The following is a 22,663-nucleotide window of genomic DNA, read 5'->3' as shown; positions in this document are numbered from 1 at the left end:
TGTCAAAGATATACTGTGACATTAAGGTGATTGACCAAGGAGCTATCACCGGCCTGAAGATTTGTCGCGTCATAGATAATGATTTCGAACACTTACACAAAAATCGCAGACACACTTTTACAAGATTAATACGCAGCTTTATCTATCGCTCAGTGAAGCGATGTATTCATTGCTTTAATAAAGTCTGTAAACGATGCGTGATAGCCAATGTGTGTTTGCGCGCGGGTGCTTCATGAACTTCAGAGATTAGGGTTCGCAGTCAGAAAAATGGTAACAGCCATAGTTCGGTTATTGAACCTCTCTTTAAGGGTGGGGATTCAGTCTAGTGGTTTTGACTGTAATGTTTTCGCTGAGTGACTGGGTGCCGTATGTTCTGAGTTCGAACCCAATCGAGAACTTATATTTACTGAATTTCCATGACGTAAGTTTCGACCGGGAACACTGCAGCGTTTATACGGAGGAAAGGAAACCATATTTTAGAGGTAATGTACATTTGCTGTCACGTGATCCCTGTGTGAACAATGATAACAACTATAGATCACAGCATTCACCTATATCTAGTTTTTCAGGAAAAAATGCTGTGATGGGGTTAGGAGCTCAGGTTTATTTGCAGAAATCCCTTGTTTGGAAGGGTCAGATGTTTGTCACGGAAACGCCAGAGTAATATAATTGGTTGACAAGTAATTGAAAAAAAAATGATAAAACCTATGTCAGTCTGTTTCTTTGTCTGTTTGTTTGCTTTTTCATATATTTCCCTCGGAGGAGTTAGATAAACCACAATTATATCAGTGAATCCTTTAAATCATGGCCTTAAACCTGTACAACTCATAGATTCACAACCCTTGATATTCATCAAGGCAACTGTATTGATATCTTTTAAAGATTACGCTGTACAAAACATGACCGAATGTTATAAGCACGACATGCTTGATAAAATGCTCTAAAGTACATGGTTACCAAAATACATATGACCATACTGATGCGATGTACACAGACCTACTTTTGCGATATTGCCCTTAGTGATAAAAAATTATGTTATCTTCTTTGTAACCATTCTTTTGTCTCCGTCCCCATGAATTCCTGGCCATGCTTTATGATCAGATTAAACACGGACATGAACCAGATCTTGTCGTTTTTTGTAATTTCAAATCCTGAGTGAAATCAATCGATAGCTATCAATCGATAACTGTCTGAGAGCTGTCTCAGAGTACGACGTTCAAAACTGCTCTCATTTGAAATTGACTTGCAAGCAATATGATGGTATACGGTAAAAGTATTCTCTGACACCCCGATCTATGAAATAGGGGATGTTTTGTTGTTGTAAAACATCGGGCTGGTGTGCAGCCTCTCGGAAGCTTTCGGTAAATTGGTTGTCTGAAACGTGTTATTCTTACTGCATCATTTCCATAAAGCCAGTTAGGTAAAGAATAACCCATGTCTGAGACCCCTTAAGTTGAAGTAAATTATGACACTCTACCTATCAGATATAACCTTTTGAGCTACTGACCGTAGGGCATAATGCGTCTCGGGGACTCATATTCGGGGTCTCAATTTTTAACACTTTTCCTGGCTACTGTTGCGGGTTCATTTTAAAGCTGTTGGTGTAAGATAAAAAATGACACTGTCTTAGTTTTTGAAATTCAAAAATTTAATTTCACTGTACAATTAAACACACTGATGGCAGCCATTTTGAATTTCAAATGGGCAATCTGTTTCTGTAGAATCAAAATTTGCCTGGTGAATCCCCGACATTGATTTTTGATCTGTTAAGAGGATGGTTGACATTTTCCTTGGGGCAGGTTTGGGCAAAAATTTAAGTCTTTCACTTTCGAGGCGCATACGACCTTAATGCAAGGAGTAAGAAACAAGTATACCGTGAATACGCGGCGTCACTGATTTGCACAAGTTTCTGTACGAACACGGAGTACATTGACCGGAGACAATTCCGAACTACGTCATACATTGTAGTGTTATGGTTATCATAGAGCCATGCAAGCGTAAGAAATTCAAACTCAAATACTATTAATCGCAGTGTATTTGATTTTTGCCGACAAATGAGTCAAAGACTTGGTTTTTTAACTACCCATGTTACATTGCTGATCATGTCATTACTCCTTTAATATAGCAATTGACTAGTACGTGAACCAATCGCCCTGCGATATTCGCTTTATAGTCAAAACTTTGCGTTCGATTAAGCAAGGCAATTGAAATTTACACAAATTTCTTGCAAGTTCATTTCTCAGAAATAATCTATAATGGCACATTTTGAGATTGCAATTCTGAAAAACATGTTTGTTTACATTCATACTAAATTATCTTAGAAAGGAAAGTCTGTAAATCCGCCGCTCACAATCTTTTTATTTTTCAATTATCGTTTTAATGGCTCACAGTGTTGGCCGAGAGGAAATATGTGAATTTTAATTTCCATGGCGCCTGAGTTTCCATGGTGACAAGATCGTAAAAAAACGCGGCTAATGCCACCTGTACGCTGTGGGGTTTTCTTTCTCGGTTGCTCTACATTTGTCAATATCATGACAAACACAGGTTGTAAATAATTTATCGAAACACGACAACGACTAAATTCTAGCGGAGACAGCTGAAACATAAAGGAAATTAAAAAGGAGACGTTCAGAACGTGTGTGATTTTGAACAATATTGATGCAAAAGGAACTCTCTTACTCCTGCCTTCAAATTACGTATAATTGAAAATCCCCCTCGTCCGGAGAAAGTGCATTTACTTTTCGCAAACTGAAAAATTGTCTCGTCATATTTGTATGAGACGGCGCTGAAGCGGTACATTGCACATATACCTTCACTTGTATTCAGTTTTGAATGGGCCGTGCGGGCTTGCAGTCGTGCAAATCTTCTTTATTCTGAAAGAATTCGAACTTATTTTCTGCGTTCAAGGTACGGCTAATTTATGCGCTAAAAATAATGAATTCTCGTTTCTGCGTGTTTAGAGAAGCAGTTTTGGTTACTGTGACAACCGAGTCATAATTAACGTGATCGTATTTGACCATTTTATATAAAAATCTAAATGAGGAAATTTTCTTTTAGACGATTTTGATGACCATTTATCTTAAAGTTAAGGTTCTTTTGAAATATGTAGCGGGGAAAAACGTGGACAATAACCTTTCTTCAGCTTACACCGCTTTCTCGCGAGAGAGCATGACTGATGTCTTTTGCTGACGTACTGTGGCATCAATCGGTTGTCGCACATATAGGTGAACCAGAACAAGCGTTGGGCAGATCCCAGCTTGAACAAGCCATTCACCCGGTTTCTTCCTTGAACGTGGCATGCAGACACTTCGAGCTCCTCTCCTTCGGTAACCGTTGAGGTACCGAGCCGGGAAAATTAACAAGTACTCATATCATATCAAATGCGTGCAAAATACATCACCAAAGCACGCCGTTACTGTCTAAGGTGGTGTGTGGTGGTAACGATTTTATGATGCAGTGTCGTGTGTCGCCATGTCTTTCCACAGGCTTGTCATCCTTATTTTGCATGGTATGGTGTCATTGTAATGTGACGTTTTCGACGTTACGTTGTATAATCTCTTTTAATTGCTTTGAAGGGCACATCTTGACACCATTGAACAGAGAGGCTCTTTCAGTTTTTTTTCTGATAAGCAAATACATTACATACAAATATATTACATATGTATTTATGTATGGTCATTTAAGTACTTAGCATATATGTATATTATGTATATATATATATATATATATATATAATATATATATATATATATATATATATATATATATATATATATATATATGTACTGAGAATCTAGGAACTTGTAGTTGTCACTCTACAGGCTGTTTCATGCGCTAAGCAATCATCAGGAGCACTCCTGATGATTGCTTAGCGCATGAAACAGCCTGTAGAGTGACAACTACAAGTTCCTAGATTCTCAGTATTCAGTATTACCGCCCTGCAGAAATGCATTGAGCACTATACTTGCCTGCATTGACAAGCAAACCATTTCGTATATATATATATATATATATATATATATATATATATATATATATATATATATATATATATATATATAAAGAGAGAGAGATGTGAAGAATATTTGTATATATTTATATATTATATTTTACATATTGAAATATAATGTTAGTCATGGCTACTTAGCATATCTATCTATCTATCTATCTATCTATCTATCTATCTATCTATCTATCTATCTATATATGAGACAGGGAAATGTGCTGTTTTGTGTATATTATGTATTATCTATTTTGATTTATATATTGATAATAATATAATGTTTGTATGTTGCTGACGTTGGCAATAACACTAATCTAAAACTAGAGTCTGACGAATAACCATACACATTATAAAATATCAAAATACAACTGTCTATCTCTTATCGGAGTGTTATTTTCCAGGTGAAGGTAGACTTTAGGGACGTGTGAATTTAGCCTGCATTCCATGTCCAATACAGCGAGAGTGATGCTTGTCAGCAGTTTCTACTGAAAACTGTTCCACGCTTGACGGAGCATCACACGGGCTTTGTGCTGTTAATTTTTTTCTCTCACACACTTTCTCTATCTCTCACTATCTCCGAGATTTGATAAGCGAATTGGCGACGTTTTTCGATGACACAGCTTCAGGCAACGACCCGCGAATCAATTTGTCCACCTGCGAGATAACGCGGGAGGGCGTCGACATATACGCGCGGCAATTGTCAGATTACAGAGCGCTTAATTGTGCAGATGACACGTGATGACTGCTAAGCGTGAGCGTCCCTTTCAAGATTCGCTTCTTCGAGGACTCGCAGAGGGGGGTAAAACCGACGTAGTTTCCTCGATGAAAGGAGAAGCAAAATATAATAAACTCTGAATGGTTCTGTCTAATAATTCGGCGGCACACTGCAGTACGCCACAGACACGGCTAATTTGCATTCTGAACGTTTCTCGAGACGCAAACGAGTTGTCAGATTTTCCACATTTATCTACACTTAAAGACAGTTTATCCATACAACTCCCGACAAAATCTGTCCGACTTATGGCTTCACGCAATTTCGGAGATAGGTAAAATGATTGTCAGTACAGTAGTAATAGCTTTAGTGCGAAAAGAGGTCCTGTCGTCTTACTCGCGTCGCGTGTCAGAGACCAACATTAGAAAATTTAATGTCGCATATTAACTTGCTTTAATAGCCGTAAACGGTGTTTTTCAGACACTACATATTCTTTACTTTTAGCTTTGAAACGCCGCTTTTGAATGATTCTGATATACGGGAGCAACGATACATATTTCCAATGACAGTTAAAATTCCCTTATTACGTTTTATGACCCTAGGCAAGAATAATATTATGCTGCCTCGATGACTATATGCCATAGTTATCAGCGTTAATACTGGTACTTTGCCATAGTTAGTCTTTCAAACCTGCTGTATGGTGTACAATATATCCGACGATTACATGGTAACAACCTTTGCATCAATCCATCGACAGTACACTGAGCCCCGGCGGCCTGCATAATCTCTCATATTTCTCCCCCATCTCCTTGATGGAGATGCTGACGTAATGCCTGAAGTTTCTTCTAAGGGTGGCGGATTTTATATCGTAATTTCATGACGCGTCGACCAGATTACACTGTTGTTCCAATCGTAGCGTGTTGACGTAAAATGTCGACTCGCGCTTTTGGGTGTCATTTTTTGCGCGCATGGATCTATTGCATAAAAACATATGGTCGTAAATAATAATAGTAAGAAGAAATGGAGATGTAGGCATGTTTATTTCAGTGTAGGTAGTTTAAGGTGAGTTCTTGATATATACTTACGATCAGTGTGTTAGGCTGGAACGTCACGCGTCACTTCTCGGCTTGCTCTCGTCTATAAATAGACATTTAATTACTTTGCACAACTGCAAGTCGCTTGCCATTGCCTCTTTATTTGTCAATCAAAACTTTGCAAAATGTCGCTTTATATTAATAAGAAAAACAAAAATATCTGACACATTTGATTTAGAATTTGTCGAAAGTTTCAAATGCGAGCACAAATGCCCGAAACATATAGTAACACGTGTTTGTTATTAAGTTGCTGTAAAAAGCCGCTGCCGACTGAAATGAACCCGGCAGGGATGAGAAAAGAATTCTGTGCGTTTTATGGTGATCCATTTCCTCAGTAAATCCGGCTGATCGTAAAATTTACTTTCCAGTCAATGTCAGACATGATTTTGACGATGCGCGAGACTCGGGATATGACGAAAACTGAGGGAAAAAAGGCGCGAGGGTAAATAGGCAATTGGAATCTTGAATAACATGCGTCTGCACGGAACGCAATTAGAAAGCCATTGAATACTTGTACAGGGACATTAAGAACTAACTGCTCTTATGTTGCTCAGTCATTCAACGAGTTCACAGCTCCTCATAGATTTGACAAAATTATTTTTATCGTTTCGGACAGGAATTATGAGTCTAAGCGGCTGCCCGAAGCCCTGGGGAAGGATCAATCCTTTTGGGGAAAATCGAATTAATTGGCGATAAATTAAGATTGGCTCTTAAGATGTGCTTTTTCTATAAATTGACTGTACAGATCGCAATCGCGGGAGCGTAGGGTATTGTGGCCTATATCGAGTACTCATGCCTTTTCCGTCCTTTGCCCCGTAGATACGTAGGACACTGAATGTGTTATGTATGTATGTATGTATGTATGTATGTATGTATGTATGTATGTATGTATGTATGTATGTATGTATGTATGTATGTATGTATGTATGTATGTATGTATGTATGTATGTATGTATGTATGTATGTATGTATGTATGTATGTATGTATGTATGTATGTATGTATGTATGTATGTACTGATTTTCGAAAAAGTGGATTGCGTACAGTAGTCGTAAGCTGTTTTTGAAGTGTACCTGTACTAGTCTGGACTATTAATGTTCAATGAAACTACAAAGAAGAGCGAACGACGGTCAAATTGTTGCCATGTCAATAAATTTCGTGGGTATTTGACTTGAAAACACACACATACAGCACATACATTTTTGTATTTCAAAATGTTTCATTGAAACATGGACAATGTCGAAAAACCGTTGCACAAACGGGCCACAGGCGTAATGATGCAAAAGCTATCGAGTCATTAGAGCGTTGGACTACCTCGCTGAGTCGGAAATGGACAACGCAATCGATTATGGGCTTATTGAAACAGACAACGGAAGCGGATGATATTGACTAGGAAGGGCAGATAGAGAGCACTTCTCCCCCTTGCTGATAATTGCGTGTCATTTGTAGGCTTACACGCGGAGTGTATTTCATTCATCGCCGGCATTATGCGTCAATGGGACATGATTGAACTATCAGCGCCGCCATTTGCTATTTTCAATGAACGGGAAACGGCATCCTCTTCATTCTTTTTTTCCATTCTAGAGCGATGAAAGGGATCACTATAGCGTGGAGATTGTGCTTGAATGCAATCTGAAGTCACGGATGTCAACAGGGCAAACGTTTGGCAAAGTCGGTAAATTTAATCCAACCTACTTCTCACGCCTTGACTCTCGCTACCCGTGATGGGAACCGATCTTCGCACAAAAGTTAACTTAGCCACTGTCCAGAGCGGGTGCAATTGGCTGACGTCATCTCGTAAGCTACAGATTTATGGTGAAATCATAGCATATAACTTCGATTTTCAGCAAATCCGGCATAATGAGAACTCACTATCAATAAATAATGAGTTGATGCTCACAGGCTATTGAAAACAAGAGTGAGCGCACAGACTCACTCTGTAGACAATAGCTGTAGAATTGTTGATTTACGCAGTCGTGTTTGATCAGACAGTGCTACACAAAGAGTGTTGTGGGCAAAGATCCACACCGCCAGCAACTATCTCGTTACTGGCAATGGACACAGACGGGAACGGCAAACTGTCGCCGACGTATAGTATAGTCACACAATGACGTTAGATCGTAAATATGGCGCTTGTACCACAACCGTATGTTTACCAACGCAGAGTTTATTGCCCCCTTTACTTTATTTCTCTCTTCAGCGAGTTCAACATCTCTCGGTCACATCTGAACGTCTATCAATCACAAACTTTTCTCATTATACGGACGAATGTTATATGCCGCAGGAAAGCGATATTGGCGTCTTGGCTTTGCGCTTATCTTTACAAAGTAAATGTTCGGGTGACCAAGTTCATCCCTGTGACAATAATAAATTGAAGTTACATTTTTGACGGCTTTATCCCAACGTCTCAGAAAGAAAGTTCTCTCTCTCTCTCTCTCTCTCTCTCTCTCTCTCTCTCTCTCTCTCTCTCTCTCTCTCTCTCTCTCTCTCTCTCTCTCCATAGTAAATATATACTTTAACTTCGACACGAGGTTCTCCAGCAATAATTGTCAGATTCCGTGTGGAAAGAGTATCGTTTTTAACCAGTATGTGACGAAAGTTGTCAATTCAGTTCCTCGTTGAAGAATTTCACAGTTTTAATTTATATATATATATATATATATATATATATATATATATATATATATATATATATATATATATATATATATATATATATAACATATTTTTTTTGGATTCAAGCGCTATATAAATTATGTTTGTTTGATTGATTGATTGATTGGTTAGATAGATACATAGACAGACACAGACAGAGAGACAGACAGAGAGAGACAGAGAGACAGATAGATAGATAGATAGATAGATAGATAGATAGATAGATAGATAGATAGATAGATAGATAGATAGATAGATAGATAGATAGATAGATGTGTGTCTGTGCCTGTGTCTGTGTCTTTGTGTGTCAAAAAGTATACAGATGTCCTATTGGAAAACTACAGTGCTCGATGCCACAAACAGAGCGTTAACAATAACACACATCTAGTATTTGATGGAATATGTGTCATTATATATATATATATATATATATATATATATATATATATATATATATATTCATATACATATTATTTATTCATATACATACATACATACATACATACATACATACATACATACATACATACATACATACATACATACATACATACATACATACACACACACACACACACACACACATACATACATACATACATACATACATACATACATACATACATACATACATACATACATACATACATACATACATACACACATACATACATACATACATACATACATACATACATACATACATACATACATACATACATACATACATACAACACGATTGAAACTAATTTGGGATAATTGGATGGTGAAGTAATGTCGATTTAATCTGCAAATGTAATCTCATCTGCTTTTCGTTTTAAGTTACACACTTGTTTTTATGAGTAATTTGTAATTTTTGAATATTCAGCTATAGGGCACCTAACACTTTTGAGAAATTTGAAAAACATGAATATCCAATTATCCCAAATTAGTTCCAATCGTGTTATACATAAATCACTACTATTGCATGATAACCCTGTTTCACCACAGGTACTCTAAACGTTGACTAAATAGGCTAATCCACGCGGGCGTGATGCCCAGCGTTGTATGCATATTGGCTTGCTCAGTGATACCCTCAGCGTGCGATGTATCGGAAACAAACAGAATAAACTATCGGACGTCAAATTAATCTACCTCGGAGGATCACAAATGCCTTCAAATGATTATTCCTCCAATGTGACCGGCCTAAGAACGTTACAAGTACCAAAATTTGGCAATAACTTACTCCATGCACACATCGCACACTTGCCACGTATGGCGGATTCGTGGTGACAAGTGTGCGATGTGTGCATGGAGTAAACATGGAGTAAATTATTGCAATTTTTTGTAGGCCGGTCACATTGGAGGAATAATCATTTGAAGGTATTTGTGATCTTCTAGTAGATTATTTTACGTTTCGAGCACCTGTGTGTTTCACAACACCCTAAAGGATAATACACTTTCGTTATTATTGAAAATATTTTACGAACAGCATAAAGACATTTTAATTCCAGTTTGGCAAATACCACACACACCGAAAGGTCAAGATTTCAATATTTGACGGCTTTGATGAACACGTCACGAGTGGGGAAATCTGTCGACAAACAGCCGACGTGACGTCACCAGACACACACACAGATTACGCGCGTTCGGTTCAAATTTAAGAGCCAATATCTCACCTTGCAAACATTTACACACCTGGGGTGGGATGGGCCTATTCATGTTTATGCCAGTAAAAAACTGTCTGTATGAGTGGAATTTTTGCGCGCGAACGACAAGATAAAGGCGGGAAACCTTGCCGCTTTTCGCTGTTGAAACAGCAAACGCGCGCGGCATTCTCATTAGAACCCTCTGAAAACTGAAACTGAAAAGAAATACTGTTGAAACTGAGGTTACTTTAATCCACTGACCAAAAGTCAGCATTCTTTTTCTGTGCGAATCTGTGCAGCAAATTAAACAAGTCATGTCGTAGTTTTCTGCCGGCCTAAAAGGCGCAGTCTACCATGTTTACATATGATGAAAGGATTTGCCATAGGGAAGTAAAAATAAGGCAATCACCTTAAAAGTTGCACGGCTCCGTGACAAAACGCAGATATTCAGTCGAAGTGAAAACGTCCAGGAGAAAATAAGCGAGGGGCGATTTCGTCGATGAATAACATTTCTACGCCATTTATCATTAATTGTAAGGCGGGAAAGGGATGCATGTACGCCCTTACTGATTCTAAGATTACAATCTCTGAACCTAGTGGAAATCTTCGAAGATGAAACTACGTTTGTTTATGAATTCTGACAAATGACTTCATCTTGCACAGAAACAGAACACTGCACCATTTCTCACTATGCGCCTGCTCTGTTGTGTCTGTCGTCGTCTCCATTTTTGTCATCAAATGCCAATGTCACGTCAGGCGGATATTCACTCCTAAATGATAAACGACAGAAACGTAATTGATGTCGAAAAAAGACAGCTAATCCTACGTAGAAATCTCAGGTGAACAGAGTATTCTTGGCAAACATAACGTGAACGCGCTTAAAAACAGAGCTGTCAATTTTGTAGTCGGCCTGGTTTTACCATTAGGAAAAACTGAAAAAAGACACCTCAATTATTACTGTCCATTTTTGTTTGGTTTTAACCCATTTGAAGCCATTACATTAATTCATTGTGGTGGGGACCGTTTCCGGCTTCCCTTTTAATGCATGTGCTCATTTCATATCGCAATAGCGCTGTGGTCCCCGGATGGCACTATAGTGACGTAATGAATGACGCGTGGGGGCGGTGTTCGGAAACCGTCGGAGTTATACGGCTGAATTATTACCAACGATAAACCAACAGAGAGAGTGCGTGCAACGCGCTCAGAACTGTCTGTGATAGTTCGCGCCTGTCTATTCACAGGGCTTCGCTCTCAGCACCGACCAACCTGCCGGACCTATAAATACTGGGCCTGTTACTGGTTTCTGGTCACAAAGCGACTCGTGTACAGAACAGCGGAGAACTCAGTTGCTGACCCGTTGTCGATAACGAGAACTTGATCAGACCAGCTCCGTACCCAATCTTTCGACAAACACCCCACGCTCATCACCAGTTTGTGGCCATTAACTGCCCAGTCTGCAGGAAAATTTGTATGGATATGTGACTGTTATTGGTCAGCGTGTACCTTAGGCGCAGATAGTCTCTCTCACACCGGCAAATTCCCGTGGACTTGCAGAACTCTGGGCCAGACGTTGATTTGCATGAACTTCGAAATCACAGCACAGTCGGCTTCGACGCTTTATCACCAGTTTGAGCTGTAGCTGCTCCAGTAAGCGTCAAAAAATCTTACAAGTTGCGCAAAAGTTTGTCGTCTTCCGTCCTCTCTCTTGGGTTTGAAGAGACATTTTCAAGCGTGTTGGGAGTATCAAATCAGCGGCGTTGGTACACAAGCACATTTTTTCCTGATTAACGTTAACCCAGCATCTGCCCACAATCCGCATCGATCAACCCGTGTTAATGTCGGTCCACTTGAGCTTCTATGAAAAATTTATTATTATCGTTTTTCCAGCATTACTGCGGAGGAGACTTTCACCAGCCTTGAAGATCGCCAACTGCAATATTTCTCCCAGGTGTTGTCGTCACGTCGGCAAAGAACGCTGATATATTCCAGTTTTATTTCTGTAGCACAAGATCAAGCGAGGCAACGGCCAAGCATAGGACGCCAGTTGACGCTTGTTGGCAGCAAGCAAGTATAAGGTATTCTAAGATGTATTGCTATGTCTTAGCCATGCGTTCCAGACATACATCTTAACAAACGACTTCAGAGAGAGAGAGAGAGAGAGGAGAAGTGAATTTAACATTTAACGTCCGTAACCAAGGGTTTTCCATATCATTAACCATTGTATCTTGTATCACACCGATCAATTTTCAGACAACATACCGAGGTGTAGGCACGTACTTGGCGCTGACCGGTGGCTGTCGAAAGAGATTTTTTGCATGCTCGTTGACGAACGCTAATCGAGGAAGCAGATTCGCTGCCGCGGTAAATCCGAGGCGCCGGTCGATAGAAGATTTCCTGTTTAGAATCAACCCTGCACGAAAACTTTTATTCTGCGCCTGAGAATTATACAGTGATTTATCCCTTGGCGCTGACAGACACGGAGAGCATCTCAAGATATGACTAGAAAAATCGAATTCGCGAACACCACGGGTAATCTCCTGTGCGGTGTTTCCGCCGAGGATTTCGACAGCTGCTACGAGGCTGGGTCCGACTACGCCGCCTATGGCAACATGACCGACCTGTCACACCCAGTGTTCGTGGAAACCTGGCTTCTACCGCTGATATTAGGGCTGATTTTCCTGATCGGTGTCACGGGCAACTTCCTGGTCATCTTCGTCATCCTGAAAAACAAGCGCATGAGGACCGCCACCAACTACTACATCCTGAGCCTTGCCATCACCGACTTCTCGTTCCTCGTCTGCTGTGTACCGTTCACCGCCACCGTGCAGTCCACTCAATGGTACTTCGGCAACTTCATGTGCAAGTTTTCCTTCTACCTGATCCACGTAAGTATACGGCACCTGCTTTACCCTTCGCTGTCACCTTGACTCGAACCTCACCCCCCGGTATGAACAGCCACCGGCCCGGCTGTAAAACACCGGAGACGGTTTAACGCGTCCCCGGAGAGCCGGTGAAACCATGCCCGTGTAATTATATGACCGCCGGATAAAATCGAAAGGCAGGCCGCCCAGGTTATGGGGGCTTATGGCCAGTAAAATTTTAATACACCGTCATGCGGGTACACGTGATGCAAAGAAATTGGATTGCTGTTTGCTTTGTCACGTTAAGCACTGTGCCTTAAATGTGCGCGTGTTAGGAGCTCCTGAGGGATAAACGTTGTGTCACTTTTTTCCTAATTCTTTCGTGTACTCTTAGGAGTGACGGTATACCTTAATTTGGTGGCGATTACAACCAAGAGATTTTTCACACTTCAGGGATATGGAGGGAGCAGTAGAAAGGTCACCCAAGGACCCCGCAGAGAAGGTAAAAGTGGGCAGATTAGAAAGTCTGCAATCTCGGAAATACGAGATTGGCTTGATGTCATCAATTGCGATACAATTTCGATTTAGTAGCGGTACAATACTCAATTATTCTCCATAAAGGAAGTTGTGGCACACACAGGCTTCGCTGCTCTTTAATGAACCGCCTTGCCACTTCACGCGGGGCAGTTGACGATATTGCCCAGGAAACACGCGATGAAACATTACTTAAGTCTTCACACATAAAGTGACAGCGTTTCTCATGCTGAACTCTACCCGGCATCCCTCACAACCTCTCTTTTGTCAAAGCTCCTAGAAAGGCGAATTGTCCACACATGAAGTTTGCAATTTCAGTGTCGCCAATCATCCGCCTTTCTCCTAGTCCAGTAGAAAGACCGCCTCCTCTACTGCGGCAGTGGCTCTTTGACGCTTTCTGTCGCTTTTATTTTTGAACAATACAATCTGAATTATTAAGTGTGTTTTTAGTGCTGTCTAGAAAGTCCTGTATCTATTACAGAGATACTTGAACCGAGGTTCTCTCTAGCAAGATTTACACATTAGAAGCAACTAGACTTGAAAGTTATGGTCATGATCCTAATTGAATAATTAGCTCGCCGAGAAGTTAGTCCCACAAGCCTTGTTACTGTATGGATTACGGGACATGTCGGCTATAATTAGTTAAGGGCCAATATTGTGCCCCTAGATGGTTGTCTTGCGATTTCACGAATCTGGTGAGGACAGGTTGAACACGTACGCAGCGGAGTTCTTACAATCTTTGCGTCGAACTGCGATAGCAAACCCCATACGTTGAGTTATAAAGCTGGCTGAAGAGAATGTGAGAAGATTTTGGCGGGACGGATTTGGTTGCAAATCGTGGCTTTCACCGATATACGAACCCGGCAACCACGATTTTGGTCGAGATCTGTAAATTTCATTTCGCTGAGGCGTAACAAAATGATCGCTTTTCTCTTCATGTGTGTAAAAAATATGTTTTTAAAAGTTATAATTTTATTGAAAACTTCTCCGAAAACGAAGCAACTGCATGACGTCAGTTCTTTAATCTGTATGGGTGGCAGGTTGACATGATTTCCTCCGTCCAAAAATGTGAAACTATACGATAACTGCTCAAAGCTCGAAAAGAAGGAGCTCCCATAATCAGCGATAATGATCAGTATTCAACTCTTGAAATGAAGAACAGTTGTCAACGATGCCCAACTTTAAAGCAATACTGATGGAGATTGTGTAGCTACTGTGCTGTCACTGACTAATGGGTGGACATTTTTTACGAAGGCAAATCGATAACAGTTCATATAATAGTCATGGCATATTACACGGAAAGTGAATGTATTTAAATATATATGCGATCTACTTACCTCCCTTCTTTCTAACATTTATGCAAATATATCTACATGCCTACCTACCTACCTACCTACCCACCTACCTGTTACCTGTACATAAAAATATAAATGCCTGAGCTCAACTCCTGACGTACTTAACAATCTACATATGTATGTCTATCTACCAACCAACCTACCTACCTATACCTACCTGTAGCCATACATACATACATACATACATACATACATACATACATACATACATACATACATACATACATACATGCATGCATGCATACATACATACATACATACATACATACAGACAGACAGACAGACAGACAGACAGACAGACAGACAGACAGACAGACAGACAGACAGGCAGGCGGGCGATTATAACAGCTTGTGGCGAACCTAATAAATGAAGCGTGCCGACCCATCATGATAAACACACAAATCATCGATAGTCTCCACACAAATCATGCGCCACAGGGCCAAGCAAGCCTGATGTATTACTTCTGTGTGATACCGCGATATCGGTTGAACAAGATCACTGCGGAATTCAAAAATGTAAACGATCAGAAATTTCGTTATTTCGATCGTGATTTGATTGGTTGACAGATGTAATGGCAGCGACAAAAGAACAGTCACATCGCGGTGTTGTATTTTTTGCACGCTTTCTTGCTGGTTACGTGACTCACTATGTGTAGGATTTGGCTGGAGTAGTTACCTGTCCATTTTCAGTAATAGCATTAATATGTCACTGATGTTTGTACGCATCGGTTCAAAATGGTTCGAGTAGAGATTGAGTCCCCTGAGACTCGGCCTCCAAAATGTGCTCAATCAACGACCTGTCAGCGTTCACAAATCATGTACACGTGCTGGATAGAGAAACTTTGCCATTAACATTTTTCATAAGCTTGCTTTTTTCCCCCACGGGCGCTCGTGAAGTTGCGTTTTCTTTGACGTGCGCCGGTAAGAAAGGGCGAGCGATAGCGAAAACGAGTTCCATCCCCGTCGAGTTTGCAATTGTCACAGAGTGCGACTATACGATGGAGTTTTGTTTTACTTTATATTCGAGTACATGGGGAATGAAGTTTGATGTCTAGATATTGACAAAACGTACAGCTGACATTTAAATTTATCTCTCGATTGGATGATAAAACCTTATCATGAATACTTGCTTTTGCTCGCTAAATACCAACGATTAGGAACAATGCTGAAAGTCATAACTACCCGCAGAACAGTCGTTTGCAAACCGCAAGGAGTTGGGGGATGTAAAACTTTCGAGTGAACGTGTGCCCATAAAAGACGTTTACAGCTTTCGATCGTTATTTGCGATTCAAGGTTGGCATTCTAACGCCGTGTTAAACGAGTCCATCAGGTCCTCGCACCGAAAAGTACGTACTCACTGCACGAACAAGTATGTCACCGTGTGTGGGGATGTTTGCTTAAGACAAAGACATCGAAGAAAAAAAAAACGGGTTCATCGAAGGACGGTGTTACAGTCTGGAGTACGGTCTCCCATACGCTGCGTGACCGCTGCGCGATATATTCACCATATTGCTGGTAATATTGACAGTTTAAGCCTCTGTGTCATCTTGAGCTGTTTTATCCCGTTTTTTATGCGAAATTAAAAGAGTAACTACGCTCTGATTCACGATTTCACGCTGTTTCCGTATCTATAACCGTAGCTAGTGATATATCTTTCGCTAAAGCAACTTTGTCATATTTCGTCTGTAAAATTGAGAAAACCATGGCGACTGGGGAACTGCATGAGCCACAATAGAATAACTTGTTTCACAGTAGCATCAGATACATTTACCGATTCGCGGATGATATCATAACTTTTCTGACAATTTCCGCAGAAGTCCTTTCCCCGAGAAAGTGAACTTTAACACATCTTTTTTTAAGTTTATTATGTATACCTGAAAAATTCTCATTTACCCCATTTCGAAATTTATGCTAAAGTTCAGATTCAGCATGCAACTTCCCTGTCCATAGTCAAGACCTCCGTTTCTTATCCTCCTATCTGTCTGTCTGTCTGTCTGTCTGTCTGTCTGTCTGGCTGTCTTTCTGTCTATCTGTCTATCTGTCTATTTATCTAACTGTATGTCTGTCTGTCTATCTATCAATCTAGTCTATCTATCGATCTATCTATCTAATCTATCTATCTATCTATCTATCTATCTTTCTGTCTGTCTGTCTGTCTGTCTTTCTGTCTCTCTGTCTCTGTCTTTCTGTTTGCGTCATATTTTCAGACTCAGTTCGTCAGTCAGTGTTCCCATCCATCCACCTGTCTACGTGCATGTCGCCATGTCTACCTATACCTACCTACCTATCCAGCAAGCTTGTTGGCTAATTGCCTACCCATTTACCCACTCATTTGTTCTTAACCCTATTACTTCGGCAAATGCCAAGAGGTTACGTTTAATGTGCAATCAAATGTGAAAAAATAGTTTGGTGACATGACTGCCGAGGACTTTTATACGACATTTGTTATCAATCCAGGAGGTCAACAGGTTTGCCCACTAGCAGGATAAAGATAGTCAGCGTGTGTGTGATGTGTTTTCAAACCGCCTTTAATTCATCAAATTGTGCCGGTGTTGACGCTGGACTTTTAGCTTTGAGAGTAGTTCACACAAGTTGTGATTGATTTATTCAGGACGGTCTGGTTTGTGCCACGCTAGCTGAACGTATCACCAAGGACATAGCAATTGCAGGGCACGTCGCTGTAACTCGTAAAGTGACTTTTCTTTGGTTAAAAGTCAATTGAAGTGATGAGGGTTGAATGGGAGCAATTAGGGTCTGACATGGACACGCTGACTACGATAATTATATACCCTTACTAAATATAAAAAGCACGGATATTTTTGTCTCTGCTGTGGAGCGTTTTATATTTCTCAAATTTCGCTACTCGTACATGGATACAAATCTGACGCGAACAGTCGTGTCGCTGGAGGGACTGTGTACTTTGCTGTGCTATTTTGCGTTGTTCCCTAATGTGCCGTGATTTGCTGTACTGTGCTATACGGATTTTTCTGGTCTTGTCTTGTGCCGAATTATGTTGTTGCCTCGCACTGCTTTGCATGGCACAGCTCTCCGCTGCAGTACGTTGCAACACGTTGTCTTCTCAGCTTGTCTTGCCTTGTTCCTCATATCGTGAAATTGATACCAGTTTGACATGAACAAACGACAGGTTTCCATGGAAATGCAGTCTCCGAACGCCCTTATCGTAAACATCGATAAAGCACAATATATTCCCCGGTATCACCTCACTCATAACATGCCGTTTGTGCCTCCTGGCACACACGCCTTTGCCAGGCGTGAAATCTTTAGCATATACCGTCATTTCTACGCCTTAATGCTTTTATGCAAATGAGAGCATACGAAGGGAATTCAACCCATGATCACGACGACAGTGTACCAAGCGACTGAAGGAATCGTGTTGGAGGTCAAACAATCTCGAAACATGATATATATTATTCCGTCGAGAAATTCTCAAGAACAGTTTTATCTCGACTGGCCTCTAGGGGTCTCCAAAAGTGAGACCGTGAAACTATTTTACTCGATTTCTGTGTTTACGGTACTGTATAGTGCGTAGCGTAAGGTATGCGCTTGGATGGTGAGGAATCGTCTCCAGGACGAAAGCATCTACCTTTAGACTGTAAATCATGTATAATGAATCTGTTTTCAATAACACGTCCATGAGGGTTAAACAGCGAGAGGTCTATGATAAGTCATCGAGTACTTCCCTGTTCCAATACATCACCGTTTTGAAGCAAATGGCATCGTGTGATAGCCAGCTATGGCCGGCTTTCTGAGAAGGAGAAGTTATATTGAATCGTAAAAACGTGTCAAAGAATCGCAATCATACCAATCCATAATCCAATAACACTAGGTCAAAATTTGTAAGACAATAGTTGTAAACATAGACACAAAACAGCACAGAACAGACAGTAAACATCAGATTGTTTTGGTATGATAAAATATGAGCATGAGTGATGTAACACATATTTGGGGTATCAATTACGCAGTAGTCTTGTACGTCTTGCGAAAGTGTCAGTTTCTTCCCAACCTAAGTACACAGTCCTTCTATGTGTACGTACTCTTCTGTCACGATAAAATTTTTCATAAGGTTTTGATTAAACAGGGAAATTACTTAAGCCCTGAGTCTTGAAATAAACTGACTTTCGGGAAGATGTTTCAGCAACTGTTTGTGAGTGAGATCAATATCTCTCCTTCGCATAAGATACTTAAGCAATATACCACACCCAGTGACGGTATGCCACGAGAATTTGACCAGTTCACTATGTATATGCACGAGCAATATAATATGATTGTTGTTGGTTATCTTCAAATGATATATAATGCAAAGCTTTGATCTAGATTAAAGATGTATTGATAACTCTTGCTTGACATGTATGGAATCTAAAAGCATGGGACAAAGTTGATTATTACATGCCTCTTACCAGTATATCAAACGTCGGGCGCCCCATAGGATTCAGTGGTAACCTGTTGATGACGAAGCAGGCCGCATAGCTAACGTCTGACTGAAAGCGACATGGAACTACTTTCAACTTAGCACCTCCGGGATTTCAAAATGACCAAGTTACGTGTTTTACACAGGAAATGCGTTATTCAGCAAATTGTGCAGAAGAACATCCGATGAACCACAGTAATTTAGCTATATCAATGCGCCCTTTCGATAGTAAATATCATTCTACTTTGTAACGGATATTCGTTTATCATGGAAGTAAAGCATATATTTGCCATTTGCAGTGAAAATCCCCAGAATTTAAAGTGAAGAAGCATGTAATGAAAACTTAGACCAAACAAGAGACTATGGTGACCTTGCAGCACACCGTCCCTTGTTTGGGCTAAATATATAATACTACAATGTATAAGTACCACTACAAAACACCAAAGTTCACTTTGCTTAACGTTGGTTTTAGTTTACGATGTAGGAGTTTGTTTCTCACAGACAGACATACATGAACTTGCGGCCAAGTTACACCGTCTAGTTCATTTAAAGAGTGATTTTGCAGGATACTAAAAAAACCGACGTTTTTTGCGAATGTGCAAACGACAACATATTTGAACAAAGGAAAATTCATCGAGGCAATAAAAATTCCCAATACCGAGAAGAGATTCGAATCCGTTTATGAGGCTGCGCCATATGCGGTGTTGACGTTTACAAAAGTTATTAATGGCGCAGGATTGGCGATCGTAACATTTCTAATTTCCAAAAACACTAGCTGAGCGGACAGGAGATCTAAAAGATGACATTGCGATAAATTACAGGCTTCTGATTTACGGCCCTCTGTTAAATTTTTTACGACGCAGTTAAGTTTCGTGGCCTACAGCGTGCCAATAACCAAGAACACCCATTTGAAGGCTCGTAGCAACAGATTCGAGTTTTTATGGAGTGCGAAGGGAACATAAGAACCTCGGACGGCTTACGTCACGTAAAGCAGACGGCACAAGGGAAATTTCATCAGTAAACGAATGATTGACGTGGTTGGAGGTAGACATCGAGTCTCCCCTCTCTCTTGCAGCAGTCTAGTCAGTTACCCGGTTTCGTTCAGTAAACTTAGAATCCTTCCTGATACGCACTCGATTGGCGCGACAGCTCTCGGCCGCTGTCATGGCATCTGTTTTGCTCGCCAGTGGAGTAAACTGTTCAGTGCAAGCCACCTTCGGAGCGCAGACGCCCCCACGGTGTTAAAGTAATCATGATTTATTAAAGTTATAAGTCCATAATTATAAAATCGTAATTTACGCGCTCGCCACTCGCCGTGGACATTTTCAAAAGACCAACTTTGAAGAGTAATTATGGTTCGTTTACGGGCCTAAGGGTCGCATCTGTTTTGTGTGAATATGCTCTTTATACAAAGTGGGCCTATTTGCTCTGTTGTGCTACATAAAACTGTCTACTAAATCTCGTGTTCATTTGTCATAGATTAACTACACAAGGCCGCTGGCGAAACAAGTATTTCTAAGTAAATGATAAATTACATTCATGGGCATCAAAGATTTCCCTTTTTTTTCAAAAGTGAGACATTTGCAATTTGGTGAATTTCGTCATCTGCACTGTTTCGAAATAAAATATGAGACACTTCGTGAATTTTTTGAAGAACTCGTGTTTTCTTTTCCTGTCCTTCCGGGTCGAGGTCAACCTCATAAGTGTGATAATGAAAACACAGTATGACATGGTCACATTTTGAGAAAAAATGTACGTCTCTCAGTTTTCGAAGTCAGCTTGGGAGGGCCTTGATTCGTAGTAAAATATCGATCATTGGTGGAAACGGGAATACATTCAACGCTCACCAGTCACGTCATTATCACATTGACCTCGTTGTCAAAAATTTGATTTTCGCTGATTTTAATATCAAGGAAACGAGCTGGTTTTCAACGCTGTTTAATGGAATTTGTCGGACACTAATTTGATTTGTTTTGCGTGCCTACGTGTCGTAATAGTAAAGTAGAGCGCGCACACAAAATGAAGTCCGGTATCGATTTCCCTTCACTGGCGAATGAAATACGATCTGACTCGAAATTGAAAACTGAAGGAGTAGTGTATGTTTTGCTACTTCATCTGTTTGTCCAAGTCGTATACTTTTCCTACACCACTGTGCTCACCTTATAATTGCTGACATATTTGTGAAAGGACTTTACCTCGCATTATTTATCGCAGTCTCGATGAAGCCTCGCGGCGATTCGAACCTCTGCCCCAAGTCTCGCGAGAGCTTTGTTGAAAGGTAGTGACAATGGAGAACAGATGGTTCGACACCTTGACAGGTTTACCTCCCGGCCCACGCGTCGCATTTGAAAATTTCCTAGTTAGCATCGATCGAAAACTTTTTATCTAAAGAAACAGACAATTTAGGCCTTTAGCAATTTGTAACGTACCAATTCAGACCATAGGTGTATTGCAACACTTAAGCAAACCGTGCCGGTTACACGTGTAACCTGTACTCTCATTAAACACTTCAGGTGGTATATGCGAACGCTCTGCAAATACTTCAAATTCATTTAATCGATAGACAGCTTGCACGCGTGTTCTTCACCGTTTCCATAGTTCAGAAGATGACGCCAAATTGATTTTAGAATCCATGGTATTCTTTCCCATCAAATATACACCCGTTGCACTGCATCTCTCCGCCGTCTAAAACTGGACAGTCTTGGAACATTTCGAAAAATTGTTTCCGCATTAAACACAATAGCCGTGAAGATATCACATGTTCCGGGTATACATATAAGAAATCGTGCAGAAATCTAAAAAGGAATTGTGCAAAGACCAAAAAAATCGAACAAAACAAAAATTATAATGAGGCATACTGTTTCAGCGCCATTTTACTTCGTTCTTATCGAAACGACAAAAGTTCTAGGTTTCTTTCAGACCTTCCTTAGCTATCAAGAAAGAAAGCATAAAACTACTACAACTAAACGACCAATTGTAAAGTTTTAGCGCAAGAAATGTCCACCGATTAGAGTTTCGGGTGTCTTGCTGATCCTCTGTCACTTTGCAGTTCGATGACATTTACAAATGATGACGTCTATACTGATAATTGATATGTTTGTTTTGGGGGATTTTCATCCATCCATTTTACCAATTAATATAATCTAAGCCGGTTATGATATCAATTACAGCTAAACCATCAACCTGATAAAAAAGACCAAACGACGTATTCATGACTAAGATCGTGTAAACAGAGTCGTTTTTATCACCTGTCGTGATTTTGTCGGACTAAGCCACGTAGCGATACTTATATCATAGAATATATGATCGTTTTCCTATCATATATTCTAAATGGAAGTTAATAATGGACCTCTCACTGAAGAGTGTTTCAGTCTGTAATCATTATGGTTGACG

General features: G+C 40.3%; 1 protein-coding gene across 1 annotated transcript in view; it reads left to right on the top strand.

Annotated features, from left to right (window-relative positions):
• Nucleotides 1-11,264: 11,264 nt before the first annotated feature.
• LOC139140599 (G-protein coupled receptor 54-like) overlaps nucleotides 11,265-22,663 on the top strand; it is a 36,274-nt gene continuing 24,875 nt past the window's right edge. Inside the window, exon 1 of the mRNA XM_070709945.1 lies at nucleotides 11,265-12,976. Within this exon, the coding sequence (XP_070566046.1) occupies nucleotides 12,587-12,976 (390 nt within the window). The 5' untranslated portion in view covers nucleotides 11,265-12,586. The remainder of the gene's footprint in view (nucleotides 12,977-22,663) is intronic.

This window comes from Ptychodera flava, chromosome 9, assembly GCF_041260155.1.
Source record: "Ptychodera flava strain L36383 chromosome 9, AS_Pfla_20210202, whole genome shotgun sequence".
Lineage (NCBI taxonomy): Eukaryota > Metazoa > Hemichordata > Enteropneusta > Ptychoderidae > Ptychodera > Ptychodera flava.
The sequence above is the reverse complement of the archived record's forward strand: the minus strand, read 5'-3'. Positions and strand labels throughout refer to the sequence as shown.